This window comes from Grus americana, chromosome 4 (genome assembly GCF_028858705.1).
Source record: "Grus americana isolate bGruAme1 chromosome 4, bGruAme1.mat, whole genome shotgun sequence".
Classification (NCBI taxonomy): Eukaryota; Metazoa; Chordata; class Aves; order Gruiformes; family Gruidae; genus Grus; species Grus americana.
This window is the reverse complement of record NC_072855.1, coordinates 79619497-79641011: the sequence shown is the minus strand read 5'-3', so window position 1 is coordinate 79641011 and position 21515 is coordinate 79619497. Positions and strand designations below refer to the sequence as shown.

Here is a 21515-nt window from a genome sequence, read left to right as displayed (position 1 = left end):
GTCTTGTCATTCGGATAAGGGTCTGGGAACGCAAGGGAACGTACAGGATTTGGATAAAACCCCTGACTATTATGGATGCAACAGCGAAGGAAGTAAAGATCCTGGAGCCCTGGTAAGTCTTGGCTGAAGAAAACAGGAATCAAAGGGGGAAAGAATTAAGATCGGGGTTGGGCGTGTTGGATTTGTAAAGGATCTCTTTGCTCAGCCTGCATCTTGCTCGACAGCTTGCAACGTTGAGAGACCCGCTAAGCGTGTCCACGTTCCAGCTTTGCTGTTGGGACTGTAACTAAAAAGCAGCTGTCGCTGAGCTGTGCAGTCACGTAAAAGCGTTGTCAGCTCGAGAAAGGTTAGCTACACGGAGAGAGAACGCCGTCAGGGAGACAAGTCCCTCAAATCAATGGGTGGAATCAATTACCCTGCTTGACGTAACTCTGCTGTAAGCGATCCCGCATCGATCGCTCTCCAAACTTGAACTCCACAACTTTATTTAAGCAGTCGTCTGTCCGGTACGTGATATTATTTTCTGCGTTTGCAGCAGAGACAGAGCCCCACAGATTTTGATGCAGATGAGGGTTACGGTGAGTGGGACCGCAGGACTTGAGAGCGATTAGAACGTTAATGTCGGCGTTTGCTCTGCAAACCAGAAAAATATCATAAGTGTCAATACTTGTATAATGTCTATGGCAAATAAAGTGCCTCTTTTATCTCTCTATCTTTTTTTTCTTTCTTTTTTTTTTTTTCTTCCTTCCCCTGCTTGGGAAATTTGTTATTAAATGGGTTATTTCATTCAAAATTGGCAACGAAAGGAGGTAGCGCCCAAACTGCTGGCAGAGCAGGAAGATCAGAAAACCGTTAATGTCGATATATCCAAGTATTACGTTCTCCCACGCTGATCTAAAGTGAAATTGTTCTCAGATCAATAGCATGCTTTGCACTTGCACGAGTTACTGCAGTGCATTATAGGGAATGTAGTTCAGATGGCTTTCTTTGAAATAAAACTCTCTTTCAGCTAAAACATGAAATTAAGCTATTTCGTTGAGCTTTTGGACCGTTGTTGTTGTTTTTTTCCCTCCCACCACGCAGTTTTTGGTTGAATTCACAAATAATCCTCCAGCGTTTGTGATGGGAACCGTGAAGTCAGGGGGAAGGAAGGCCAGTGCGAGCGCAGGACTTGCCGGGGCAGCGGGAGGGAGGGCTGGCCTGCTTCCCTGGCTGAAAATACGGATTTCAACAGGTATTTCAGTATTTCCCTTAAGGTGAGCGGCCTGAAGCCGGCGGGGGTTGTTCCCTGGGACATAAATAAGCAAACTCGGAGACGGTTCTCCCTCTGAACGTGCAGTCTCCCGGCTGCCCTTCTGCTTAAGGTCAAGGCTTTGAGGAGGCAGGAGCGAGCCAAATCGAGCAGCATGTGATCTTTCACTTTTTTTTTTTTTGGGGGGGGGGTGTGGGGGTTGGGTCCCCCCCCCCCCTTTTTTTTTTTTTTTCCTTTTTTCCTGGATACTTTTCAGTCAGCCTTCAGAGCTTTTTGTAGCAGGCGGAGATCAGGCACTTTGATAACGTCTTTGATTTAATTGTAAGATCGTGGCTTTATGTGGCTCTGGTAGGGACTGCCAGAGTTGCTTTAGAATATCTGTCTCGATTCAGATGTTACAGTGCCTGGAGGATTACAAAGGAAAATTGCTGTATTTCCCTAAGAAGGTTTACCGTCTCTCCGTATATTTATTATGATTCCTTACAAAAAGGTTTTTTTCATTTTACAAAAAAAATCCAGGCGATGTTTTCCAGGCACTTTTGAGATTCTGGTTTTTTTTACATGGACACTGATGAGTATAATTCTGACTTGCACACGTTGTTTCCAAGCCGGAACCTGTACCAAAATGTTTGGTGGATGAATAGCCCGGCGGGACGTCGGGGATTTACGCGTGCCTGAAGTTCAGCTAGTGCCGAAGCGCCGTTCTGGATTAGAACCCTGTTACTGATGTTCCTTTAGATTTTAAAATCAGCGTGGATTAAAATAACTTCTACCATTTGAAATGCTGTGGTTGGAAGGAACGCGCAGCTGGGCAAAAGGCTTTTATTCTGCTCTTTTTCAGGGAAAACTATGCAGTTTTGCCTCAGCTCTTACAAATCCTGCATTGACATAGTAAAAGTCAGCTGGCAGCCAGTCCAGTACGTTAAATTAATGAACGTAGTGGGAGGACTCCTACAGATGTCTGTGGCAGCTAAGTATCATAAAAGGGTTTATAGAAGACATTTGCTTCTTGGCTCACGTACGGGTTGGTTTTACATTTGTTTTCCCTTCCTCTTTCGCTGCTGCGCTATTTGCTAATATTGGCCCAAACTCAGAAGCACGGTTAAGCGCGCCTTTAAATCCATCCTCTAGCAATAAAACCCTTAAGCCCGTTGAATTTGAGACCAATGGGACCTAAAGATGTGGTAAAAATCAAGCATACGCGGAAGTGTTTTGCCAAACGTCGCCCCTTACCTTCTTTATTCTTCTCCTGGTTAAAACCAAAGCAAAACTGGTTAAACACGCGTGCGTTCCGGTGGAAAGAAAAGAGTGGCGGGACGGCCAGTATCCTGCAAGCTCTGGAATTTCAAGGAGGACTTTGCAAAAGAGTCAAGGGTGTCGAAATAGAACCACCAGCATAAAAGGAATAATTGGGAATCTTCCTGTTGATATCAAAAGATGGACTAGTTGAAGGCTGGCTTCTCCAGTAGTAAAAATTAGAAGGGTCCATAAGCACGTAATAACTTTCGGTTGTGTCTGTCTGGAGCAATCTCGTAGCAGGAACTGGTATTCAGGTAAAGCTGTTAGCTAGGCACAGTTTTCTCCTCCTTACGTTGCTCAAAAATATATGTTCGTTGGGGTAGCGGAACAGCCATAAGAAACTTTCTAGATAACAAACGGAGCTTTCTGGGAGCAGTCTTTGTGGAAAGATATGAAATTACTACAAAACTCTCATATGCAAATGTTAAAATTACCAGAAGAAGTCTTTCAGTTCAACAGTTTTTAAAAATGTGTTGCAGTTATAATACATTTGTTATTTTGTAGTGTGCATAAATCATAATGCATTCCTCAACCTAGTTTTATTTTCTCGGCTTTTTTTTTTTTTTTTTTTTTTTTAATGGCTTTTTCCATCTCCAGTCATACCAATGAAAGTCATTTCTCGGGGACGCTCTAAGTCTCAAATATCGTTACACGCCGCATCTCCTTTGGGTTGCGGCCTCTTTGTCTAACGTAAGACAGCTCTTACCGGTGCGTATAATAAAGGCGAACAACATTAGTCTTCCCACCTACTTTGGCAGTGTATAATTTTGGCTCCTACGCATCCCTTAGCAGATCTGATGGGAGAACGTTCGTTCTGAGGAACGCGGGGCACTCTGAAGGGTCGCTTCTGAAGTCACCTTCTGAATCCAGTCAACTCTATCCCAGCTTTCTGTGTCTGGCAGTCATTTTCTGTGTTTAAACATGTGCAAACTAGTTTTGATTTGAAATCACCAAATGTTTCAACCCTGGGTCATCTGCAGTGGATAGCACAAAAGCTTTTTTTTTTTCCTTGTAGTTATTTCACCATCTTGTTATTACACGCTACTTTTTGCTGTAAATAGTCTTTTATGCCAAAGCGTGGGCCATGTCCATACCGTATGCAACATTACGGTGAGGGCAACTCCAGCCGCAGTTCCAGCTCAACGCTGGTAGAAGTGGTGCCAGCTTCTCCATCGTGACGTTCTCTGATTAATACTCAAAGCGTCTTAAATTATTCAGGTGCGTAATATGTACTTAAAAGAATATTTTTCTTCTTCTGATTTATAACCGCCATCATCAATCTTGAGAGATAGACCCCTGAGATGACAATAATTAATTGCTAGATGCCGTTAGCTACATCTTGGGAGGGACTGTTTGACTTGCTAGCGACTTCTTGTCTGTGAAAGCTTGTCTTCCTCTTCACACTTCCTATGATTCAGCTTCCCATCTCTTAAAATAATGTCAGTTTATTGTAAGGTCAGTTGTATGTTTTTCCCAGATAAGAAGATGCTTTAGATTCTGAGAGCGCACTGTTTAATTAAGACGGCTATTTTAGAATTGCGGGCTTTTCAGTTCAACTGTTTATTAGCAAATTCTATACAACCAAGGGTACGTAGCAGGAAGAATTAGATCTGAAATGCCTATACGTGCTTGAATGGGAAAAGCTGCATGATAAAAATACTTTTTTTTGAAATTGAAATAAGAAAATCTGGCGCATTGTTCATCCAGGAATTTAGATACTGAAATTTCATTAAGATCTGTGATTTAATCTCTCTTCCTTCATGTCTTCCAGTAGATTCAAGGGAGGAAAACATACGTGGTTATAAGCAAAGGAAGTGGCTTTGAAAGGAAAGCACTGTTGTATTTCTTTTCCTTCGGAAGAAAAATGTTATTTCATTAAAGGCTGGGAAAATCTGTTTCCATTATAGCTGTTCTTATCTCATTTAACTCATTTCCCAGTGTTAGATTACTGAACCTGTGCCATTGCAAGTGCAAGATTTAGCTCTCGTTCCGGCACGCGTAGCAGAACTGCAGGCTGACACTCTGCTGGGGTAGTTTAATTAAAAAAAAAAAAATAAAAAAATCCTTTGCCTTCTTGCAGTCATAGCTGCATCTTAGGCTTGCAGTTGACAATATCACCGCTATTCTGTTGTGATGCCCTTCGTTGATCAGCAGCGCTTTCAGCTCAATAAAAAAAAAAAAATAATTCAGAGTACGAAAGATAAAACGTGAGCCGCTGAAAAACTGTGTGGCAAATTTTAGAGAAACTGTTCCATGAGGAAGAAGCATTCCTTTTGAAGTCCCATCTTTTACATTTGAATGCTGGTATGGAAAAAGTTACCATACTGGCAAAAGCTACGTGGCACGTGAGTCGGGTAACGGTAACGCCTCATCTGTGCCGCTTTGAGAGTTGCGCCCAATTAAACGATGGCTGGTTTGAACAGATGGGTTCTGAAATCAGAGAATAACCAAGGCAATTGGGGAAAAACCGGTAGCGGTTATCTCAAGGGTAGGAGCATAAATTGATATCCTGGGTTCTCAGCTCCGGGTATTACCTGAATGTATTAACGTGATGAGCTGCCAGTCAATTAAGAGCTTATTAATGAGGAAGAGTTAACAAGCCATCAGTGTTTTACCGGTTATTGAAACAGCTGCTGGACAAACACGGCCTCACAGCTGTGAAGTTTGTAAATGGCATTAACACCGTCAGGTAACCTTGACGACTGCCATATTGGCCAGTTCTCTCTTAACGCTGATTTTATGTGCAGTAATAATACGGGATTCGATTTAACGTGAAAGTTTTTATACCTGCTAATGATTTGAGTTTCTTGATTTATATAAAGCATGCAAGTTAACAGTAGGTTTTGCTCACCTCCTGACCAGGGCCAACCTCCTCAAAACTTAGCCCTACGTAAATTTTCTCCGTGAAATCAAAGCGGCGTGTCCCAGAGTCGATGCTTGAAAGGTAAGGTTAAAAGGGTTATTAGTATTCAGATACACGCTTTAACACACATACAAACCAAAAATGTTCACTTAAGGTGCAAAACTACTATTTGGTGGTTGTGCATCAGTTTTGAATTCTGGTTTTGCTGTCATTCCGTTAATAAACTGTATTTGACAGATGAGAATTGTTCCGTTGATCTTGTTGCTGGGCTCCGTTCTCCCGCAGAGATGTCTGTGATGATGGGCAGGCTGGGTCATCCACCAGATGTGGAGGTGGAGAGGAAAGACCCAACCTGCAGGAGTAATTTTACTATAGACATGACTTCAAACAAGTATTTGGATGCTTCAGATAACGTTATTATGAAAGCAGTCTTCTGAAAACCGAAGCCTCCTACTCCCCCGGTCTTTCCTTCTAAAGCACGAATCTGGTTTTCAGCAGCAAATTTGAATACGTGGAGAAATTCTTAGGGGTTTGGTACAGCGTGTGATTGCGACGCTAAGCCTCACGGTTTATTTTTGCACATCTCTCTGAAATGCCTTTGGGGAACAGGCGTGCGCTACATGCGACAAGCAACGCGGTACGTCGTGAGACAGAGAAGAAGGCAACCAGAGCCAGGACAGAGGAAGCAGAAGGGAGGGTTTCCGACTCTTTGAATAAAATACTAATTTCCGCATATGATTTAATTACTGAGATTCCCTGAGCTATGCGTTGCAAATTCAGGCAAAATTCTGTTATTGCAATTAGCAAGAAGTTGAATCCATGGCCTCTCAGTCATATTTTTTTTAAAAAATCACGTATTCACTCGATCATTTCTTATGTTTTCTTATGCCACGTCTGACGACTAGGTACTTATAAAGAACACATTTGCGTTCTGCTCTGAGTGTACTTCAGGTTATAGCGATTTTTTTCACACTGTAGTTTATTTGTTTATAGCGCTCTGAAAATTCTCATTTCTGCCTGGAATTATTTCTCCTCAGTCAAAAGTTCAAGAAGAGAAGTTAAGTTAAAAGATAGGAGCTTTTCATAAGGTTCAACAACGCCAAATGTTCCTCACAAATCTATAGCGTGTATTAGAATTGCATTGCAAACAGAGGTTTTTTGAAAAAGGAGTTATCAAAGACTTGTAGTGTGCTCTCACCGTGTATGTTTTGGAACTTGAGGGTTTTCTATAGTGACTGTTGTCCTTCTCTTTGATCAACATTTGGCGTCTGTCAAACTGCAAGTAAATAGTCCAGATTCAGTCGCGATGGTAGCGAAAAGAAAAATTCTCTGCGGAGCAGTCAAAAGTTAACGTTAACTACTGTTAGTGGTGCGTTTTCATAGAGCAGTTGCGATGCCCGAGTAGTACGTTAGAAAAAGCTCGTTAAGTCCACAGATCGTGCGTTTGTCCCATACTATGAAATACCAGCTAAGTATTCCTCAATCTTTCGTACCGTATTCTAATAGCGCATTAATAACATACGGAGTAGATTGCCCAGCCTTGGTGGCCACGTGTAAATAAAGCGAGTCTTCATTCCGACCGACCCGAACTGCGGGCGGCGTGTAGAGGTGCCAGCTGAGACTTTGCAAATTAACACGTCAACATTGGAGTTTCCCAGACTGCAAACCTCTCGTGTTCAGGGGGTTGCCGGTAGCTGCTGAAGGCGTGCTCTTCTCTTGTAAACCTTTCCTTTCCGTATTGGTAGAGTGCTTGCTTTTGAGCATCATCTGCATACCTTACCTGTGTAAAACTCCTTAAAAAAAAAAAAAAAAAAAAAAATTAAAAATCTCAGGGGTGTGTGTGTAGGAAGAGATGACATGATAAGTATATGGTGCAAAGGACTCCGGCTCCGTGGTTTTATCTTCTTTCTTGTAAAGAAAGTATCTGCAAATGACAGCTTGTTGGCAGTTGGTCTTCACCGGTTGACAAACTAGTAAAGACCAACATGGCGGCTTCTGTGCCGCTGAAATGCGTCGTGAATTCAACTAAAAATCTATGTGTAAGGAAACAAAATATTTCATGAGATTACTGAATCCATTGGAAAAGCCCGTGGATCAAAACGTCATCGTTTCCTAGCATGGTAAGACTACAGAAGAGGGCTGCTGTTGAGTACTGAGACAATTTTGTCAAAACGGATTCGAATTTGTAATGTGCTAAAGAGAGTAAATTGCTGAGACGGTAGTAGTGACAAAAATGCTTTTTAAAGACCTTGAGAGAATGGGGAAAAGGAGAAACTGCTGATGACCTACTGAAAAATTACAGTTGACAAAACCAGGAAAGAAAATAGAGATACGAGCACTCCCGACTCCTAAGCTTTAAAACACGGTGTCGAATCTTTTGATTATTTCACGGAAGCGCTCCCTGGTATTTGTATGTGCGTTTGGGGACGAAGCAGATGAATTGCTACTTGGTGTCTTTTATTTGTGTGTTCAAGTTTGATTGAAATTAGAGGGTCATGCAAGTCTGTGAAAAACTATTTTGAAATAGGGGAGGCCAGACCATGAAGAGATGGGTACAATTATATCTGTCTAACAGGAGATCAGTGCGTGTTACAGTGAGAAAAGTCATAAAGACCCAAAGATCACGTAGGGTCAGATTTTCAAAGGCACCTAAATAAAGCATCAAGATCTCATTGTGTTTCAGTGGGATTTTAGTAGTTCTATCCCCCTTCTATTCACGATCAAGCGCTGTTATTTCAGAGTGAGAACGTACGCAGCAAGAGACACTTTTGGAATAAAAGGGAGTTAATCACAAAGAGTTAATTCATTATGAACCTCTTGTCTGCACGAAGAGTTATTTTTCCGCATTGCGATCGATATTCAAGTGTACGTAATGCGTCTTGAAGTGGCGTGCGTTGCGGTAATTTAATTTTGAGGTGACAAAAGTACGAATCAAGGAAACGGGACTCTGTTTCGGAAGCGCTGCTTGTGTCGTCTTGGCCAGAAATAAATGGAATATAGTCGTGTGGTCTTAGCTACGATCTGAGCTTCCAGCAATAATTGAGACTTGAACGTTTGTAGCCTTTCCTGTTGCTCTGCGTGAAAGAAAAACAAGCGATGATTGATTCGTCCCTGATAAACCAGAAGCTGTTAGATGTTCATTTGTTGCGCCTTTCTCACTTAACCTTTTAAAAGTATAGAAACAGATGATTGTGGTTTTGGCATGTTAAAAGGAGTAAAGCATGGAAAAAAAATGCGAACAAAGAAGGTAAAATGTGTGTCCCGTCGAGGGCAAAGACGCTTTCCTCATTTATTTCACGTATCTTGTGCTCAGATATTTGTTCTTGGTTAATGTTTTTACCAAGACAGTTGAATTTTATTTTGTTTTTTCCCCCAAGGACAGTTAAACATTAAAATACAATTGTCCTTCTTTATGCGCACGTACGCGTCGCAGGGGGCAGTGCGGTGCTAATAGCCATCTTTCGATCGCAAAAGGGATCTCTTTCAAGTACCTGTCAGAATCCGCTCCTGTGTCAAGCCTCATCCAAGCTCTTGCCTGAAGCCATGAAGGGTTCCGTCGCCGTCAACTCCTGCGCCACCTTCCCCTTCACCCCGCCGCATCTTTAGAAAGACGGTCTGTTTTCTTACCGGTAAAAGATGTGGAAAATGCGCTGAAGTTGGTCGAAAGGAATTCAAAAGGAAGTATTTTTTCTTTGCCTTGGCGTGTGGCGCGGTTGTAAGAAGGATCGTTTTGACGGCATCCATCTGTTGCAGATTAAAACAGGTTGGAATCGGGGATCGTCAAGTGAGTTAGCGCGGCGTGCTAGGTAGGGTGACCGAAATGAACGCGTCGGAACGGTATTGGGTGACTGAAATAAATTGCGTTGTCGATCGGTGTTCATAGGCTGAAACTGGGAGGCTTTTAGGATATTCTCACGCTGTCGGAGAATGGTTTTCACCCGGTGTTTCTGACGGGGGGGGTGGAGTTAGGTGGGAGCCGTGCTCCCTCGGAGGCGGCTCAGCGGAACGCCAAGTACTAGCCCGATGGCGTGCGTGCCCTCCTGTACCCCCCTAATCATCCCCACAAAACAGGCTTTTACGGCTACTTATCTGCTTTTTGAAGCTCACTCCTGCTCTACTTATTTATTTTACGCATGAAAATCGTTACCGTCTCTGTGCGCGTTGCCCGATGCTTATTCCGTGTAATCGTTAACTCCGGTTGCACGACGTTGCGGGGGTTTGTTTTCCTGGTGTCTGCAGCTGCGTTAGTAGCCGATTCACCTGCGGGGGGGTTCGCATGTGGGCGAATATCGAAGCGCGTGCCGGTTTCGCGCACCCAACGTAGTTCCACGTAGGTGAAGGCAAGAGGGCTGATGCGTTTCACGCTGCCTTGCTCAACGGTACATCCCACAACCCTGCTGAAAAATGAAAACATGATCGTAATATTTTTTTTTTCCCCCTACCTATAAATGTCGGTGGGTCTTTAAATGTGAATGTATAAATGCAGGTAGTTTAGGAGCGAGCATGTTTACAACATTATCCTGGATTTAGAGACTTGAGCTCATCCGCTTTGCTCTATGGTTAGCTACACTTGCAGTGCTGCCTGGTTTTGTGGGACTTTTTTTTTTTTTCTTTCTTTCCTTTCCTTTCCTTTAGCATGCCCCACTTCTGTTTCACAGGTGAGAAAATATAGCCATCAGACTTTTTTGCTCTCAGAGATTGGTTTTTCTCCAGCGTGTACCTCTGTGTTAAGCCAATGCGGGTGCACGAATGTGAGCTGTGGTCACGTAACTTTTTGTGCCAGGTATAAATCCAGAGCCAGTGTACGTTTTCTTAAGTAGCACAGGCAACAACAGGATTGGTCAATTATTTTCCGGAGTTTTGAGTAGAGATATGTGTGTGTGTGTATATATATGTGTTAAAAAAAACCAAACCAAAACAGAAAACTCTGGCTAGCAAGTTGATGCATATATTTTTTTCTTGTTGCTAATATCAGTTACTAGGATTTCTGTTTGGGTTTTTTTCCCCCTTTGGTTCTTGCTAAATTTTGAACTTCAGCAATTATTGCCCTATTTTGCTCGCTCTGACAGGTCTGCAGTTCTTTTGTGCCGGTATTGCCTTGTTTAAGTATGTGTATGCTAATTAATGCAGATGGAATGCAAAGTCAGGTTTTTCACAATGTTATTCCCCTGCAGCATAAAACGTAGAAACCTTTCACTGGGCATGAAGTCGTGCTGTCTTTTAAGTAGGAGCTAACTAGAGACTTTTTTTTTTTTCCTCTTCTTTTTTTCAGTCTGACAGCAATGCAAGCTTTCTCCGAGCTGCCAGAGCTGGCAATCTGGACAAAGTAGTGGAATACCTGAAAAGCGGAATAGACATTAACACATGTAATCAGGTAAGACGTTTGCAAGAAACGAGCTGCAAGAAACCCCCCTCAAAACCTATTTTTTTTTTTTTTTTTTTTTTTTTTTTAGGCTAGATTGCTTTGTAAAGACGTTTTCATTCACCTCCGGTTACGTTTTCAGAAAAATCTTGTTGCTCATTGGTGTCTTTCTGCGGGAAGTTGATAATGTCTATTAAATTGTGCTGCTTTTAGTAAAGCTTTGTGTAAGCGTTTTTGGGCTTTTCTTTCTTGCCAGCGTCCCGCAGGTATGGCTATATGTTAGCAAAGTACATATAATCGAAACTTAAGGTATGCTTTGGTAGGCTTAACGCTAACGGGCCTGCCGTTGTGAAGTTCCAGTACTAATTGAACCGGCGGGCGCTAAACGTGGTTGTGTTCTTCAAAATACTCAAGCTGTTCTGGTAATTCCGGTTGGTTTCTTTGCGGAAAGCTAGGGTTTAGATGCCCCGAGGCGTCCGTGTTCAGCAAAACCAACTCGCTCCCGGTCTGCTGGGCTTGGCATTGCCGCGGCGGTGAGATGGAGCTCTGCGGACAGGAGACGTGTTGAGCGGAGGTCCACCCGTTATCCCGTTTTCCTTCCCATACCGAGAGTCTCCGGTTGTGTTATTTGTCCGGAGGAGCGAGACGACGCTCAACGCTCGTATTTTTCGCTCTGTTATTGCTGTTCATTTATTGTATGCGTTTATTAATTGTAACGAGGCATGCCCGTGTAACGGGTGTTTCTCATTTTAACGAAAGGTACGGCGCTCTCCGGAGAACTTGCATTGCTGAGAGGAGTTGGCGAGCGATAGGTATTACAACAAATTGAGAGAAGAGCAGAGGATGGCGGCGAGATGACTGTGATTAATCAATCCCACAGCATGCCAGCTGTCAGGTTTTGGTTTTGTGGGTGTGGGTTTTGGGTTTTTTTTTTTTTCCCTTCTAAAGCTATTTTGAAGATCTCTCTGTTTTTAGTTTAAAAGAAAGTTCCAGATTTCTTGCTGCAAACGTTTGTCTAAAGGACAGCATGGACCAGCATCCTTGGCGGAGCCAAGGAAGCAGTTGAAAGCCTTGTTTAACAAATGGTATCCTTAGCTTTCATTGCTTAGAAGTTTGAAAGTGTGCTTGAATGAGTAAGAAAAGCGGAGCTGATAGAGACTAACCATGTTTTTCAGGCAACGGTTTGCAAAGATGTACACAGTAGTGTTTGAGTGGATTTCAAAATCGAATTGCAGAACGTTTTTCGGTCAGCTAAAATGTTTCTTGTAAACATAAATTTTTTTTCATGTTCAGTGTGTTATGGTTTTATTCAGTATTTATGTCCCCGGTAGCATGGGGACATTGTTAGAGTCTGGGGTTTCTCTCATACCTAGAGCAAGAGTTCTCTTCCAGGGCACACTCTCATTCCTGTGATAGTAATATCAGTAATTTAAAAAAAAAAGAAATTACAGGTCTAAATTGGTAACAACATTTTTACTATTCTTAAAGAAATTATCCTGGCCCTATTTGCAATAGGTTGATACATCTTTCTCCAAAATGAAGAGATCCAGGGCTTGTTATTGCTCATTAAATTAATGTGAGTGCTGAGGAATGGGATAGCAATTGAATAGTTCATACCAAAGGGACTGGATGTTAGCAAAACAAATAGGTAAACTGGCACATTATCTCTGGATTTTATTTTATTTTTTAATTCAGATCAGTCAGTTAATATTTTAGTGAACAAATATTAGAACTAAAATATTATTTGCTTGTACTCAATACTCTATTAAAATTAGATTTTTCATTTTTTTTCCGTTTTGTGGTGAAAAGTATCACCTAAGTATCAGTAAATAACCTAAAGACAGAAAAATGATGGGAAGTACGGGCTTTACTGAAGAAAGGAAAGATAACTCCATTGTGAATCCACTCTTCCCCTCATCATTCACCTTACTTTTACATGTTGATTTAATCAAAAAATATTCCCTTTTTGACAGATGATGTTTCAGGTATAAGATGTGTGGAGCTGCTCTGTCCTGTGGGAAATGTGTAGGGACGGAATATACTAGCACCGGAGAGTGGAAAAAATTGAAGTAAAAAAATACTAGTTTAGGTTTTGTACGGAGAAAACGCCCATATTGTCTGATCGCTCTTCAGATTAAGATCAGAAATAATCAAGATTTTCCTCACTGCGTCCCGAGATACAGTTGTGGCTCTTAATGTAAATTGGGTGCAGGAGCTGAGCTGCTAGTTGCTGTGGACGCACCTATTATAAATAAATAAAATATTTAGGAAATAAAGCTGTATTTAGCTTTGGAATCGGTAAGAAAATTATGTCATGGCTCCATTAAGCTGTGACAGCAAATTGTTCTCCAGGGCAGCTAGAAGGAAGAAGGCAGTTGAAACAGCATTTCTAATTTTTTTTTTTTTTTTTTTTTTTTTTGAACTAAGGTGAAAGGTACACATTTTCCAAGTCAGTCATCAGTCTGAAAGCTTGAGTTATTTTCTGCTCCAATAGGAACGTGGGCTTTAGAAGCTGTGGATTTCTTTGGGGAGCAGAGAAATGCTATGAAAGCATGGGTTTTCCTCAGTAGCAAGAGCAATAATCCCACATGGAATTGTAAGTCTTCCTTTTTTTCTGACAGAATTTTGACGAAGTCGTTGGGCGGTGCCGATGACAAATTCCCCGGTCTCTGGCACTTGGGTTGCAATTTCTGTATCTCTGAACCCTCAGTGAAGAAATGAACCTTTTGGTTTCTTTCTTTGATAGCTGGAAACCACTTGTATGAAAAAGATTAGTAAATTAGTTCAGAAAGCTCTGAGGGGATTAATTCGAAGGGGCAGAAAGAGTTGTAATGACTTTTTCAAAGGTGGTATTTGTGTGTCTTCATCCTTTGGCTTACTTGTGGTATACCCTACACCCATTATTATTATTACAAGAAAGAGCTTTCTATGGTTTGTTTTTTTTTTTCTTGCGTTTCTGGTGCATCTTTGACTCGAGTGGTTCAGTTCTAATGAAGACTTTCTTGGTCTGTTGGTTATTTAATGCCCAAATCCCACCTTGACCTTCATAAAATTTTAGAAGGACTTTTCCGCAACTGCGTAGTGAGCGCACGACCTCGTGTATCTTCAGTGGGTTCTAAAACTCATGTTCGTTTTGAAGTTCGAAGGAGGGAGGAGGAGGTTTAGCGCTTCAAAGTGCCAGTCTCCTCCCTTAGGAGCAGTTCCTGGAACCGTGGAGGTGGCCGTTTCACCAAGAACAACGTCAAACCCAAATTCAAAACATGCGTTGCCGTAGTAGAAAGACCCCGCAGGGAAGTTTGGGCGTTACAGAAATACTATATACTGCTGTGTCACACCGAACGCAGTACGGCCGGCCGGTTGATGTTCACCATCCCACACGAAGCACCTGATCCCCTGTGACCTGGGGTGCGGAAGTCTGAGGTTTCCCCTGCTATTTTTGTGAGATCTCAGCTGGTAAGTAAGCCTTCGGTGGGTGGTATTTTTAGCCGACTAGCTAACTCGCGCCCAAGCAGATTAAAACCTCGTAGCTCGCTTGCGTTAGCAATGCAATTTTGATTACCCTCCGATGGTTAGAGAGTAGCTGTGGTTTATACCTTGTTTCAGAAAACTATAAACTTAAACATGTTTTTATCGCTGGTCAATCTTATCTATGACATAAATTGCTTTACGTATTGTTATATAAAGGTACTTAAATTTTCTGCTTAAAATACTGCCTCCCCTTGCAGGAAAGTTATTACTGCTGTAAAAAGACACTGTTAAAGTTTCACCATTGATATGACCGTAATGCAATAGAATGTTTTAGCCTGGTTCCTTTGTAAGTCTGTCACATAAATCCAATTACTTTTGCTTCTTAGCCTACAGATCTACATTTGCAATGCTTATTTAAGTGACTAGAAGCATCAAATTTAATAGGACTGTAACCATGACTTAAAATAAATACGCAAGTAAGCGTCTGCATCGGTCTTGAAGAACGTCTTGACGTTCTAGTGAAATCAGTGGCGTTTCTTTGAAGGGAGACGTGAAAGCTCAGGCTGTATGGTCTCCAACTTCCCCTAACTCTCAGCCAGATTTAATCTACATGACTACTAACCGGACAATGGCTATGAATTTTGAAAGTAAAGTCACTTAAAGGTTGTTTTTAAACAACGTTAAAATCGGTAAACGGTTCGATAGAATTGTCACACAAGCTCCGTTTGGTAACTCGTGCATTATGAGACGGGCTAAAATTTCAGTGCGCCATGTCAACAGAAACTTCCAAGACTATTCACCTTCACCGACGGCAGCGTTGGGTTCGGCTTGAGGGCAGCACAGTTTATTCTGTTCGGCTCCAGCGGCGGAAGAGCCGTAACGAGGAGGAGTTCGTGGTAGAAAGGTGCAGGTATCCCCGGGGGAAGTTTGGGAGCAGAGGAGACTCCGAACACGCCACGCGTTGACTGCGGTGTCCGTCTTTGGGAAGGGTTCTGCGAATAACAGCTGTTAACGGGAGGTGTCGTCGGTGTGGCACCCCTGGTTAGACTCCCGTATCCCTGCCCCTAACAATTATAAGAAAAACTCCCGTGATTTGGCTGCGTTTGGGAGCATAACGAGCGCGCCTATGCTGTCAAATGACCTGCCTCCCCAGTTGCCCGCCCACCCGAGCCCTGGTTTCCCTAATCACCCGCGCTGTCCGGCTGTCAGTTGGCTCTCGGGCTCCTCCGGCAGCTGGTTTTCTCCGGGATGAGCCCCGGGAGCGGTTTGGGGGATGCTCAGTGCAGGGGACCGCTCCTCACGCAGCAGGGAAGCCCTGTGCTGGGGGTGCTGCTCCTCTTGCTGTTCTTGAGATCTCCAAGTCCTTAATCCTGTGGAAAATTCGCTATGTGTTCGATTTTAAAACTGCATTTTAATTTAAGTACGTTAAATTTACAATTTAATTTAAGCGTGCAGCAAAGTGCTGGTCTGAAGAAGGCTGTTTTCCTGAACTGGAGCTTTATACTATATAGCTTTATACTATCCAAATGTTATCTATACCACCAAGAAAGCCTCCATAAAATTCCTCGCTCCTTTTCCGATACTTATACGCTGACATTCAGACTGGGAAAATGTCAAAACTAATTAAACCCCCCACAATTGTGGCCGCTATTTAGTTTTGGGGAAAAAAAAGAGTAGCTGGAAGAATAAGAAATGAAATAATCTAAAATATTTTGAGACGTTACCTTCCCTGCTGAAGCAGAACTGCAGATGACTGAAGCAGGCATGTGCCAAATGGAAGTTAGGACACAAAAGCGAGAGCAGTTCTGTTGTGCCAAGGAATTTAATGATGAGCAGGATAAGGACTGGGGCTTTCCCTGTGTTGCTTATTGAAAACATAGAGAAAGAGTCTTGTCTTACTGTCTAGAAGAAAGTTTCCATTAAAAAAGCCTACTGTCAAGAGAAAAAATTGCCAAGTTACATGCGACACAACCTGGAGAACTTCACAGTTCCCCATTTAGGAGAGAGTAAATCTTCTCTCAGGTTCTTATATTCAAACAGATCCAGCAAATTTTACGTCTTGATTATAAACACCAATATTAGATCGCCCCCAGGGCAGAGCACAGTTAATACGATAATTGCTTGGAAACGTGACAAGTTGGTTTTTTCTCCCCCCCCCCCCCCCCCCCCCCCCCCCCCCCCCGCGTTCATGTTCTCTTGCTTGCCATGAGAGGAATACGCCTAGGGCCGCTGCAGATTGACTCTAGTGTGCAAACCAGAAAAATCCCATATTAACGTGATTTAATTAGGTAATTTTACCTGACATCTGGATTGAGTTAACTCAGGGATTTTCCAGACTGTATCAAACAGTATCAAAACAGTACAAACCAAGAAATGCTAACATCACCCCTTCAGATCTACGAATAAAATTAATCTCTAATTTGGATTGTCTCAGCCCTGTTAGCCAGGAAAAACTTCTCTCTGCGCGCTGGCTAATCTGTTTCCCTGGGGACGCTAATGACTCTGTGGGACTTCTCCAGTCCAAAGAACGAACTGAGATGAGCATCCTGCATCGTCAGGACTGGCGAGCCCCGTTTCTCAGCCGTCACCATCCGTTGAGCGCAAGCAGGCGCTTCAGCCTCTTGCAAGCTCCGGTTCTGGTGCCGTATAAAACCGATCACAAAGCTTTTTGATAACTAAGACCCTCAGCTTCTGTTGATTAAGCACCACTGGTGCATTGTGAATTTTATTAGGGGTGGGAGGAGAGCGCCCTTCTAGAGCTTTAGGGAATGGTGAGTAAGTCATGGTAGCTGCTACTGCAGCCTTAGAGTAATTCCTCCTCCTCCACGGGGTTTGAGTCTACGTGGTCGTGTTCCAGCTAAGGGGAAAGAAAAGCTAACGCAATCACTGTGCAAAACGCAGGGGCTGTATTTTATTTTTGACTGAGCTATCTGAATGCTCCTTCAAAAATGAAGCCTTGTGTATGCAGGATTTTTTATTTTTATTTTTTTTTTTCTCAGTATAACGCTATTTTTAGAACAGGTCCCATCTTGGAAAACAGTACGTAATGTTAAGAGTAAGCTTTCCTGAACAGAGATAACGTGAGAAGATGCTTTCTTCAGTTTTAGCTTTTGTTTTCTCAGATCCTAAGTTTTCACAGAGATGTGTCTGTATTTCCCCAATTTGTTTCCAAAATCTGATGGAACTTAATGTTTCTGGATGTACTGAATACAGGGCTTAGTTACAGTTACTGTTATATAGTTAATAATTAGTTATTACTTAATTATGCTACCTTCATATCAAGTTAAATTGTTATGGAATTTCTGACTTGTAATCTGAATTCAAGCACCATCTTCTATTCTGAAAATCATAGATAGTTTCTGTTTATTTCTGGAGAGAGTTAGAAGTGTCAGGGGACAAAATTCCCCTGCTTTAAAAGCAGTACCTTTAAAAAAAAAAAATCTAATTACTGATATTTTATAGGATGAAAAACTGACAACCTCTGAAAAATCTCTGATGCCTTTAAAGCTCTTTCCCTTGTGTTACAACTGTAGTTATTTTAGGACGTGGTTGCTATTTCTAGTTAATGTAGCAAGAGAAAACAACTTGCTAGTCAACATTTTGTTGACGAGCAAAATGAACTTTAATTTTCCAGCATGCGTTTGTGCAGCACACAGTTCTAGCAGAAGTTAGACCCAAAAATCCAACAAGTCTGAGGGTTCATCAGCTGTCTGCTGTGTTTTGGAACAGAATTGGTAATCCAAAAGTCAACGTAACGTTTCCCATCTTGTCTTTGGAGGCTTTGCACGGTGGTAAGAGTAACTTTCTTGGACGGAAAAATTCGGGATGGATTTTGGCATTTGTTTTGAAGAAGCCTGCTGTATTCACAAGGGATGTATGCGAAGTCCGATGCCTCGAATAGAACAGGAGTCAAATATTAGGTAGTTTTGGGGGGCCTCCAGCTCCAAGGCTCTCTCAAACTTAGGTCTGTTCGGCTTTTGCTCTCGTTTTGATGGCTTCTTTATAATTTGGTGTCTTTATTGCTTCAGTTAGGGTGAGGCAGAGCACCAGCTATTAATTACTCCCTCGTTTAGTCCAAATGGGAATCAGCTAACGCTCGCAGTAGTGCTAACTATAGACTGAAGTAGCACTGTAGTCATAATGAGGTCGACTGTATCACATGCTGATGTCACTCGGTAGGTTAATTCATTTGCATTAATTCATAGGCTATAAAGCAACATAAAGGGAGAATTTTCATAATCTGAAATGATTCTTTTCTTTTTTTCAACCGTCCACTTTATTTCTTTGTGATATTTTTGGGAAAAACTTCAACAAACCTTCGGACTCGAGAAGGCCATGCCCAACTCTGCAACGTGCCCTTCCCCAAATCCTTCTTGAAAAGAGGTTGACCACGTGCACTTTTTACTTCCCCCAGGAGATTTATTCAGAGGAGAGAATTTGCAGCAACCTTAGACTGACGTCCATTAAAGAGACGGAAAAAAGTATTTAACGAAAGACGATGATATTGCTTTTTAGTCTCAGCCTCTACTGGTGAGTGCAGATGCCTCCTTAACTCTGGCCAAACGCGTAAAGGAGTCAGCATGACCGTGAGGAGTTGGGCACCATGGCTTTTTAGTTCTCATTGTGTTTGTAACTGATGTTTTGCTATTGGCCTGTGAAGACAGCATCAGTGGAAGGAATTTGGTAAAAGTGCATTGCATTTCGTGCTTTCAAGAGAATGTTGAAATGTTAAAAAAAAATAGGGTTTTTTGTATTGTTTTGGTTTTGTTGACTTCCGTGATGTTTTTTTCTGTAAGTTGCTTAAATGCCATCCTAACCTTGCGTGGCAAAGGCAAGAGTAATTAGAAACTCAAATGTTGGCAAATCTTCTGGGAAAGGGATGCATCCCAGCTTCCATCAGAGGCGATGGGAGATATACGGGGTCAGACTCTTTGCACAAAGGAGAGTGCTAACTTCGTCAACATACGGACATTAGGAAGCAAGAACGTAAAGATATTAAATGCTTAATGAATACCTTCAAACAGAAGTAAACTTCAGGGAAGTAGGAATCATTGTATTTAACAAAGGTTGCTTTCTTTAGAGGGACCATTATACACAACAAAAGTGTTCATTCACATAAAGAATTTTCCCCCCGCTTCCTTCAAACACTTTCTCCCCCCCATCTATACATTTTTGTGTTCCTTTTGCTTCTCGCTAAGTCTCGCCAGCAGAAGGTAAGTAAAGCTTTCTAGGAACACCAGGTTATCGTCTGTAGCGGTCACGGCTGAGCTTGGAGGGGAGGGTGTAGAGGCTCGCGCTGCGCCCGTGTTGCAGCTTTGGCGTGCAGTTGGTCAGTGAAGCCGTAGTGACGCCAGACAACTGCTGGGGCTGTATTTTGTCTTTTTAGTAAGTCAATACCTCTACAGAAGAAGTAATCCTGGCCTGGCCTTGGCTTGGTGGTCACGCTTCCATGCCGCGGTGTCTCCGGCACTGGCAGAAGCATGCGTGCAGCCTCATGCCGAACGATGGAGGGACCTGACCTGCAGAAAGGTGGCCGGGGATAGAAATGAGCAGAGGAGGGGACAGGAGAAGCAGAAGCCTTTCTGGTAGCAGCGCTGACTTCGCTGATTTGAAATGTTCTTTGAGCTAGAGGTCGATCTGATGCTCTGCCAAGAAGCTGCCTTTCCGTGGGGTCAGTTTGCTTGGGCGTGACAGGGTTAGGCAAGAAGGTATAAGCCATTATTGCTGTTGGACGTAACAGCGACCTGGATGATGTCCCAGAAGGAGTAGATGGCACAGCAGGATTGACGCTGAACCGGGCAGCGGCTGAAGAACTTCCATTCCGTGAGGATCACTCCATGAGGCAACTGAATAAATAGGCAGAAGCAGCGTGGACTTCCTTGGGTGACTGTCAGATAATAGCAGTGAGGCTTAGTGTCCGTCTTATGGGGAGAAAACTAACTGGCTTTCGGTTGGTGATTCCGATGATGTACGAGAAATCTGTGGGCTTTTCTGGTGTGGTGAGAATACGTGGGGTGACACTATAATAAGCGCTGTGAGCATTAGCGGTACGTGCGCGCGTCTGTAGCGCTCTACGGGATACCAGATGTTGACGCCTCTAGCTCAGCGGTAGAGGAGAAAGAGAACTGAGGGCATCGGGCTCTGCAGGGAAACACTTGAAGAACCAGGCTTGGAAAGCTTAGTATTTATTATGTTCTTTTATGAGAGTTAGAATTACAAATGAGCCTCTCAAAGAAAGGTGGTTATGGTGTACATATGCTTTGTGGGGAGGAGGAGTCCCAGTGCTGTACAGTTTTGCTTAGCAGACAACTAATTTCATCTCCCCCCTGCCACCCACAACTCTTGGGTAGGCATGGGAGAGAAAAAGGGAAGTGTCAGAAACCTTTGTTGTTCTAAAATACAAGAATCCAGTTGACAGGAACGTAGGAGTCGCATTGATTAAATCTGAATTTCCGTCATCGTAAGTAGCAGGGATCAGCCATGTGGGTTGGGAAATAATTACAGCATTGGTTCTGATTCTGGAGGAACAAAGCTTGCTTTAAGGCTTCAGTCGCGCTGGCCCTCAACTTTTCAAGTGCGGTGCTTGCTTCTGCTACTGCTTGCCCCGGCTTACTTTATTTCAGGAATTACGGAATTTGCACGTGTACGGTAGGAACTGTGTTCAGGCTATAGTTTCTTTCCGTAACCTTTTTACTGGACCTCACGTGTTCATTTTGCCTGTGTTTTAATGAATTAAAACAGTCACACGGTGCAAAGAAACTCACAGAATCTATGCAACAATATTAGCTTTTGGCTGCTTAACGTGGTATCGTTAGATATGTGCCTCAGAGGTACGAATACAGGTATTTTAAGAGATTGCTACTGATAAAGCACCGGGACAAGCCTTGCTTTCTCCGTACTTTGGCACGTGGTGAACTAAAAAAGAAGCTTGCCCTCAACTTTCGGCATTCGGCGGCACGTGCGGGCCATGCAACGTTGAGGTTTTCACGCTCTTTGTGGGCTTCGGTCTGCTCACGAAGAGTGAAAAAGGGTAACGAGGTGTCAGCGATGCATCAGCCGTGTGCAACTGTTAGGAGTGCACGTTACCGTTCATGCTCTCGTGGAAAGCGTTGGTGACTGAATCGGGGAGATTAGATATGAGAACGGGTCTTTGTTCTCCAACAAAGAGAAGAACACTGTGTGTTTCCCCACAAAATGCTATTTCAAAGCTTTCAGCCACTGTAGGTAGTAATTATGGTTATTTAAGTCAGCTGTGATTTAAAAAAATGGGG

The 21515-nt window shown here is 42.8% G+C and overlaps 1 protein-coding gene across 11 annotated transcripts in view; it reads left to right on the top strand.

Annotated features, from left to right (window-relative positions):
* Positions 1–21515, top strand: part of ANK2 (ankyrin 2) — a 345813-nt gene that overhangs the window by 187599 nt on the left and 136699 nt on the right. For all 11 annotated transcript variants that reach the window (XM_054823151.1, XM_054823150.1, XM_054823152.1 and 8 more), the window contains one exon: positions 10687–10788. In XM_054823151.1, the coding sequence (XP_054679126.1) occupies positions 10687–10788 (102 nt within the window). The remainder of the gene's footprint in view (positions 1–10686; positions 10789–21515) is intronic.